General features: G+C 46.9%; 1 protein-coding gene across 1 annotated transcript; it reads left to right on the top strand.

The window, feature by feature from the left end:
- The first annotated feature begins 2,716 nt into the window (after nucleotides 1-2,716).
- Nucleotides 2,717-3,082, top strand: LOC120836521 (uncharacterized protein K02A2.6-like). Its single transcript, XM_040205473.1, has one exon. The coding sequence runs from the start codon at nucleotides 2,717-2,719 to the stop codon at nucleotides 3,080-3,082; it is 366 nt and encodes a 121-aa protein (XP_040061407.1).
- Nucleotides 3,083-9,152: the final 6,070 nt, after the last annotated feature.

Below are 9,152 nucleotides of genomic sequence, written 5' to 3'. Positions count from 1 at the left end.
GGAGGTGCGATCGGGGACAGCGGGGCTTGGATTGCCAGCTGGACGCCGCGAAGCGGCGTGTACTGGTTACGTTTTGTAATTAGCAGCCGATACTGTCGCCGCGAAGCGGCGTGAACGCAGGCGGGGGGATGTGTTAACGAGCTCCCCAGTGATTCACGCGCCGTTCGAAAAGGGTGGCCCGAGCGGCATGATCTCTCGGAGGAGTGAGTATAGCCATTTCCGCGCGAAGCGCACTCCGGAGTGCGTATAGCTTTACTCAATAGAAAACCAACGAGTACCGGCGGCGCTTGTGTCCAGCCAGCCTCTGCCTGTGCGTCGCGTCTGATTCGCCTTATCAAGGCGGCCCCGGCGGCGCACGCGATGTGCTTTATCAAGGCCGGCTTGATTCCGCCGCGACGCGGGAAAGTTCGCCATCTGTGCCCCGCAGTCGGGCAACTGAGCTGGGGAGCCGCCAGGGTGCCCACGGAGTACAGCGTAAACAAAGAAATTTTCCTTAGTTTTGGTTTTTCGTAATATACTCTGTCGGGAAGAGTATCTCTTTGCGCTTGCCCTCAGCTTGGCGCTTACCCAACCTGTGGAATAGGCCAAGGATACGCCTGCAATCAGATGACGGTATTGTAGGATATCCGAGAATATCCTCGGAGATGCAGGGCTCTAAGAATAAGACGTAACCGAAACCGAATAACCGAAACCGAAACCAACATGCAACTTTACTAATTCGCTTCTTGTTGGGACGTCAGATGTTGTGTAAGCATCAGCCCACGGGCAGCTTGAGGCTTTTTCGTCCGGCGTCAGAAGCAATCAGAAGGCCGTCGCGATTGTCCGTGGGAAATAATAAACTACGATTCATCAAGCTGATCTTAGTCGAGCAATGACCAGAAAATGTTTTATCATTTTCAGCACGAGATTTCAGACGATTTGCATTTCCCTTTCGATCCACCTGTATCGTCTTCCGGGAAACCTTCCCCCGGGGCCTTCTTGAAGTCTACATGTTGGCGGACTCGCAATCCGCCTACAAGTATCGACCCAGATGCCACGTCGAAGAAGAATGGCATAGAAGGATTTATTTGCTAGCCAGGTGGGAACTGTTTTCTATCACGACGCGAACTCTAGGACTCAGTGTTCGCGTCAGACTGCTCGGCCCCACTTCGGTCGCAAAGACCTCTTGGTCGGAAGCCGATAGGGTGTCACTCTCTTGTATTCCTTCGTGGTGTTTGCACACCCCACAGCCCGTCACGGGTTCCCCCCACCCTCCACCGCATGCCGCGAACAGCCTAATCCAGAACCATATTCGCAAACTCACACACGTTCACTATCACTGCAACGGACAACGCCGTTGTGTAGCTAGGGAGCGTCGTCTGCTATTGGATGCCACATTTAACGTCAGGAGCACCCCTGCTCGTTGTTGCCAGTGTAGCGGGAGAAGGTGATTCGAAGGTGTACGCGCACTTTAAAAATCGTTTTCTGTAAATAATACATATATGTATATATTTTTATTTTTATCCAATATTTCGTAGACATTCATGGGTGTATATTTGGTAAGCGGCGAAAATTGGATAAAAACAAATGACTATCAATATTTCGCCGGAGCTCCCCTTTAAGAACTGCATATACTAAGTCGTTCTTGGGTACATGGACAAGGGGGCTCAAATATGTAGTCGTGAAGATGCGCCTACGACGCCTTCTGCAGATTTTTTTTACTTCTTTGGCGAACGGGTGAAAGTAAGCAATTATGGCAACCCCGCGACTCTAAATTCCCATAGAAATTGAGTTATTTATTATTCACAAATTTGTGCTCGAGGAAATTTGAGATCCTGCGTGATGTATCAGCGATTTCGTATCCTACACTGGCGTTGTCATGTATCAGCAGGTAACACCTTTTGGCGGGCTAGTTGGTTCATGATTTTAGAAATAAATGAACTGCGCAAAGGACGAGGACAGAGGTAGAAACGAGTACGACACACGGAGCGCAGACTTCCAACTGTTTATTTGGCGCAGACACAACAGTATATATGACAGCAGCAATCAGTTTGCGGTTAAATAAGGTTTAAACATGACCGTCCAAAAAAGAGAATTCCTTGTCTGATAGTGAAACAGATTGCATGCTTATGCAGTCGTGACCTTTCTTTTTAATGAAGTAGGCTTCTACGAGTTTTCTTTCCGTTGCCTCATTCGCTCTTGCGAGAACACGTGTCCTTTGCAAATCTGGATGACATCCGCATTTCAAACAATGCACAGACAGATGTCCGCCTGTGTTGTTTTTTATCGACAGAAAGTGTTCTCGTGCCCTCAGGTTGAAACAACGTCCAGTCTCGCCAATGTATACTAGCCCGCAAGAAAGCGGAATTTCATAGATAACACCGGATGCGCATTCCGTGTAGCGCGTGCTGTGCTCCTTTTCGCATCTGTTGATGTTCACTCTTGGCTTGTCTGATGTCCGTCTGGGAGTGTACAATGGTACTGCTATTGGCGTAAAGGGAGTTGCGCAGGTAAAAGTTGGCTATGGAAATCAAATCTATCACTTGCCACTCGTAGTTTCTAGACAAGAAAACGGTGCTAGTATGCCGGCTCTTCTGGGGCGTGACTGGCTCGCGAAAATTAAGATAGACCTGCATGACGCTGTGCAGAATCGACGCGAAGTTGTGCTTAACGTACAAGCGGTAAAAAACACGGAAACAGAGAAGGCAGAAAATGCCTAAAAGAGCAGTATGCTGACATGTTTGAACCCGGGTATGGAGCTATCAAGCGCTTCAAAGGTAGCCTTAGGTTAAAAGCCGACGCAAATCCCGTTTTTTGTAAGGCGAGACCCGTTCCATATGCTTTGCGCGAGCAGGTGGAAAAAGAATTGGCAGACTTAGAAAAAGCCGGTGTCATTTACCGGGTCAAGCACAGTACGTGGGCCACGCCTGTAGTGATCGTGCCGAAAAGTGGTGGCAAAGAAATAAGGATATGTGGGGACTACAGAGTAACGGTGAACCAGGCCATTGAAGTGGACCACCATCCTTTACCACTTCCTGAGGACGTCTTTACGACCCTGGCTGGTGGAACCGTGTTTACAGTTTTGGAACTCTCTAGGGCCTAGCTACAGATCGAGTTGGACGAGCGAGCGCAAGAGCTGCTCACGGTAAACACGCATATGGGCTTTTTTAGGTTCCAGCGGTTATCATCTGGCGTAGCAAGTGCACCCGCCATGTTCCAAGCCTTGATGGAACAGGTTTCGCAAGGCATTCCTGGTGCTGCCTGTTACTTGGACGACGTGCTGATTGCTGGCGTAGACCAAGCAGAGTGCTACAGTCGCACACAGCAAGTGTTAAAGACACGGAGTAAACACGGCATCACTGTGAACGTAACGAAATGCAATTTTTTTTCAAGAACGAGCTCGGTAACTGGGACACGAGCTAGATAACCAGGGTCTACATCCTACAGCAGACAAGGTGAAGGCCATTTGAGATGCGCCAAAACCCAGTAATGTGACACAGCTGAAAGCATTTTTAAGCCTCGTAAAAATCTACGCAAAAATATTTTCCAAATCTCGCAAATTTCCTAGAGCCTCTCCCCCAGCTACTACGCAAGGGCAACGTATGGAACTGGTTAAGCCAGTGTGACGTGTGTTTTATACGTTGTAAGGAGCTGCTCAGCCGCGACATGGTTCTAGAGTTGTATGATGTGGAAAAAGAAATACAGCTGACGTGTGACGCCTCGGCGTATGGTTTAGGTGCGGTTTTGTCGCACGTGGTCGATGGCGTAGAAAAACCGATAGCGTTTGCGTCACGATCTATGACTCCAGCAGAGCGTAACTCTGCGCACATTGAATAGGCTGCGCTGGCCGTCGTCTTTGGAATAAAAAAAATTCCATAAGTATCTGTATGGACGCACCTTCACCGTAGTAACAGATCATCAGCCACTTGCGATGATCTTTGGAGCAAAACAACATACCAGTGCAGTAGCAGCCGCTAGAGTGCACCGTTGGGTCACATTACTGTCAAACTATCAGTTCCACATTCGGCACAAAGCTGGAAAAATAATTACCAACGCCGATGGCTTGTCCCGCGTTCCGTTGTCTGAAACCGCCGATGACAACGAGGAAATGTTTTACTTTTCAACTGTTAGTGAACTGCTGATAACCGCCCAAGTTACTGAACGAGAAACCGCGAAAGACGCGATCTTGAGTGCAGTGCGCAAAATGACGTGGCACGGTTGGCCGCGATCTGTTAACGAACGGCTGCAGCCTTTCTTTGTTAGGCGCTTTGAACTTTCTGTGGATGACGGTTGCTTAATTTGGGCCAATAGAGTGGTGGTACCACAGCCTTTGCAAAAGGAAGTTGTGTCTCTTTGCTGCATGAACAGCATATTGGTACTACCAAAATGAAGGCACTAGCGAGGTCTATGTTCTGATGGCCAGGGATTGACAGCTGTCTTGAACAGATTGTGAGGCAGTGTGACATTTGTCAAAGTGTTAGATCAGTGGGGCAGCCAGCTCCCTTGACCCATTGGAGGTGGTGCACGAACAATTGGGAGGAAGTCGATCTCGACTTTGCTCAAAAAGAGCACAACATGTTACTTGTGGCTGTAGATTCCTACTCGAAATGGGCAGAGGTAACGATCATGAGCTCTACCACGGCCGAAAAGACGGTGGAAACAATGCGGTCATTTTTTGCAAGTCATGGTTTACCATGTGAGGTAGTAACAGATAATGGGGCCGCAATACCGAGCAAAGGAATTGGAAGATTTTTTGTGATCTAACGGTGTTAAGCACACCCTCACGCCGCCGTATCATCCGCAGTCTAATGGTTCAGCAGAACGCGCGGTACAAACTGTAAAGCAGTCGCTGCTGAAGCAGTTGTTGGAGGATAAAAGAAACAAAACTTCCAGGACCCTTCAACAAAAAGTTCATAACTTTCTTTTTGGGCACCGAACGACTCCACATCACTTTACTGGGAAAACACCAGCAAAATTATTTTTGAAGCGCAAGTTGCGCACAAGGTTATTCATCTTGAAACCAAGTCTTCAAGACAAAGTTGTGGCCAAAGCGGAGAGGGAGGTGTGTCAAGCAAATAAGCGTCGTGCCCTGCCACGTGTGTTTTGCGTTGCTGATTCTGTGCTTGTACGTACTGTCCGTGGTGAGATTGTGAAGTGGCGCCCAGGAAAAATTGTTAAAGTCCGCAATGACGTACTTGGTAATGGTTGACAAACAAAATCATTTTGTACACGCAGACCACCTGCAGCATTCCTCACTAAAACCTGAGCATGACGATGAAGCACGTAGTGACACTGAGTTGCCACATGCCAGTGATATGTGTGAGACTGGACGTCATGTTGCATTTTCTGAAAGAGCTCCATCGCTAGGACCATGTGATGACGCGCCGGTGCCTAGGCGAAGCACGCGTGTGACCCGGAAGCCGGAACGGTTGATGTGTGATAAACTGTAGAACTGTGGGAGGGGGGGGGGGAAGTGTTGTATCAGCGATTTTGTATTCTACGCTGGCCTTGTCATGTATCAGCATTGCGGAGCGCACGTTATCGCCTGCCGTGATAACCAGCGCCGCCTTGTAATCTTTTATTCGTTTTTTACTTATATAAGATATACGCCAACTGTACGTACAGCAGATGCTGTCTGCAATGAACGTGTTAAAACAGACTGCGTTGGCCTACGTAACACTCCGAAAGGAGGCTAACATATGATTTGAAACCGCTTAAAATCAAAACAGCCTGCGAAACGGTCATCCTTCTTTTTTTAAGTAGACGACTAAGAAGATTGTTAGTTTTAGCAGTAAACCCGCTAAATGGGCAACACTGCTTAGACACTCTATAACCGCCACCGGAGGGCGCCACGATACCTTTAAAGCTTAGGCGCAGGAGATCAATTGCGGCGCATTCTCTGTGCATAATTGTTTTTTTTTTGGTTACAAAGAAACACTTAAGAACGATTATTGCCTTGACGATGCACTTTCGGAACTGCTTGATTGGCTACCTATAGGGTCATAGCGTAGGCTGTGGTGGGACTCGAATTGAAACGGACTACACTGCGCTGCGTGATACGGATTTCCCTCGAAGAGAACCTTGAGTCTCTCTGGCGATAACAACACACTTCTCAAATGCAAAAATAGTCCAAAAGCCGGGCGATGTCATGGTTAAAATAAGAACACCGACTTCACATAACAAGAAAAACAACTTCATTAAACGTTTCGCCTCCCATGCGGGAGGCATCATCAGTACATACACCCTAAAACCTGTAGGTATTCGAACTGTGTATAAACCGTACCGAACTATAGCAAGCATTGTGTCTAAGCCAAAGGACCCCACCCCTGCGGAAGGCATTGTGTACAAGATCCCCTGCCAGTACTGCGGCTCTTCGTACATTGGGGAGACCGGACGCAAGAAGATAACCAGGATGAAAGAACACCAACGTGAAGTCAAGTATTCCACGAACGCCACCCGTCTCAAGACGGAGCTGGTCGACCGCGCGCGCACTAGGGTGCCTTCATAGCGGACATGAAGGCTCCCTAGCGCGGACCACAGGACACACCTTTGACTTCACAGCGGCGACGACCTTGGCGAAGGAGGATAGGTGGGGCCCACGCAAACTACTTGAGTCATGGTTCATCCGCGGAGATAAGACGGCGTGCAACAAGAACCGTGGCCCCCTCCCGGAAGCTTATATGGACCTTCCCGATAAATAGGACTGCGTTGACCGAAGCTCTCTCATTCCTGTGTATGTACTGATGATGCCTCCCGCATGGGAGGCGAAACGTTTAATGAAGTTGTTTTTCTTATTATGTGAAGTCGGTGTTCTTATTTTAATCACACTTCTCAAATCTCTGCAGAGTCTGCTCCGGTAGAAAGTGCACACAGCGTAGAATATAAAGCTTTAAAGGCTCATAGTGTTCTTTAAAAAAAAAATACTAAGAACTAAACAAGGCTTAAGAAAGAGAATTACGCAAGTGCAAAACATCGGTAAAAGAAAGAAGAAATAAAAATATTTTTTTTTTTTACGCAGATTGTTTACTGTATTTATTCGAAGGGCAGGACAATGCCCCCCGATTCGAGTGTAATGGCACGGTTTCCAGGTGCAGTCTTGGTCTCCTCCCGCCTGCTTCCAAATCTACCATTGGCGAGAAAATTCTCACGGAACCGCCCGTTGCGAGGAACACGCCTACAACCTGGGATGTAAATAAGCCAGTAAACTTTCCGCACCTCAGACGAGCAATCGCCCCATCAAGTTCCTTGAAGCAAGAAAGCATTACGTAAGTTCTCTTCGAAATCGCTACGCTTTTGTATTAGTTTTTTTCGCAATGCAGTGCTCTTTAGAGGCCCCAGGAGTTCAATGTGTGCTCGTGAAATGGAATTTATATTAGTACCGTTCGTTTCAATACCAGTCTGTTGTAGGTGGATATTTTTAGCTACGTTTTACCGCTGTTCCTGCCGTTTTGGGTAATATTCGTTTCCAACAATATATATATAAAACCAATTTCGTCTCCAAATCAGTCTTGGGTAAGTTACTTTCAAAAAGTAATTCGGTACAGTTAAAGTTACGTCTAGAAATAAAGTAGCGAAGTTAACGTAATGAAGCTTAATTTCAATGGTGTGTCTCGCAGTTGTAAGTGGCAACGGTGACAACGGGTAACCCAGCGCAAAACAAATTTCGCGTTTCTCCCTTTCTCATTTAAACCGTTCTCAAAACAAGCTTTCGGGTTTTGACCCTTCTCAAAACGACTTTTCTCATTTTAACCTTTCTCATTTCAAAATTTCTCAAAACATACTTTCTGGTTTTGACCATTGTCAGAAAGACTTTTCTCATTTTAACCTGTCTCATTTCGAACCCAAACTAATCCAACATCATGATCTCGCAATCTTTCTGCGGTATTTATGACGAATTCGGGTAATTAATTCGCCTTCGAGCCCTTGCCTGTGGCACCGGCGACCAAAAACGTGCCAGCGGCGCATAACGTGACCCTCTCCACCCGAATGCAAAACACAATGAACTGGCGTTTTTATTTGACTGGGTCGCCAGTGAGCTCTGTTGACTTCTTCTTCGACCATTCTATGGTACCTTGAGCACGCTGCATACGCCAACAACATATATTACGACTCTTTGAGATGTGTGTAAACAAAAGCGGCTTCACAAGACTTTTCAAAATATTGGCATTACCACAGTCCGTACAGCTGACAGAATATGAAAATATAAAATTAATGAAAGGGCAGATGTATAAATCAGTGTGGTGCTGCCCGCACGCTCGTCAAATTTCAACAAGTCAAATTTCAATAAACTTCGTTTGGATTTTCGATTAACTGTTGCCACGGAGGCTTGCCAGTGTCGCTTTTCATATTCTGTTTACTGTTAGTAGAGAGTTTTAGTAGATTGTTCCCACGACTCCGATAACGATACCCGATACTCCGCCACCGCCTCCCTTGCGCATGCATAGTATCGTTATCGGGGCTATTGGAACGATCTACTAAAACTCTCTAGTACCTTTTTTGGAATCCTCAGTCTTCTCATTGCACCTACCCTCCTTGAAATTGTAATGCGTGTTCAAGTTTCAGCCTGCATCACTCTGCATACTTTTTTTCAGCGGTGTAATAACTTGTTATTACAGAGTTGTAAAATAATTGATGTATGATGCAGCCCGTGTCTCAGAGCAAACATAACTTGCTCAGGCTAGATAAATTCTTCCAAAAATGTTGACTTTCTTTGAAACATAAATTATTTTTCACTTCGTTGTTTTTGCTATCTTGTCTCAGAGCTCAAAATGGTGCCTGTCTCGATGGCCTCGTTTGCCACTCGAACCCGCTATTCGCCGCCTCAGCGAGCATTGTTTCGTTTGGTTCCCTATCCCGATTCGGATGTGACAATACCGGATACAGTCTGGCAGACAAGCTGCCCGACCTCTTGGAGCTCGGGAAAACGTCTGCTGGTAAATTGCCGGTACACACCTGAGAAGCGCAACCCGAAAAGCTTGCACCCGCCAGCCTTTGACCACGCGAACGTCCTTGCCGAAGATATGGAAAAACTTTTTTTTAGGGAAAATGACCACCCGAATTGGCCATTACAAGCAATAACACACGACTAGCACAATGATCCATCCGCTCCACACGACGACATCTTAACGACATACAGCGACAAAAGAGAATTGAAGTACCGAATCTGCGCTAGC

Source organism: Ixodes scapularis, unplaced genomic scaffold, assembly GCF_016920785.2.
Source record: "Ixodes scapularis isolate PalLabHiFi unplaced genomic scaffold, ASM1692078v2 ptg000312l_1___fragment_3__unscaffolded, whole genome shotgun sequence".
Lineage (NCBI taxonomy): Eukaryota > Metazoa > Arthropoda > Arachnida > Ixodida > Ixodidae > Ixodes > Ixodes scapularis.
This window is presented reverse-complemented; position numbering and strand designations above follow the sequence as displayed.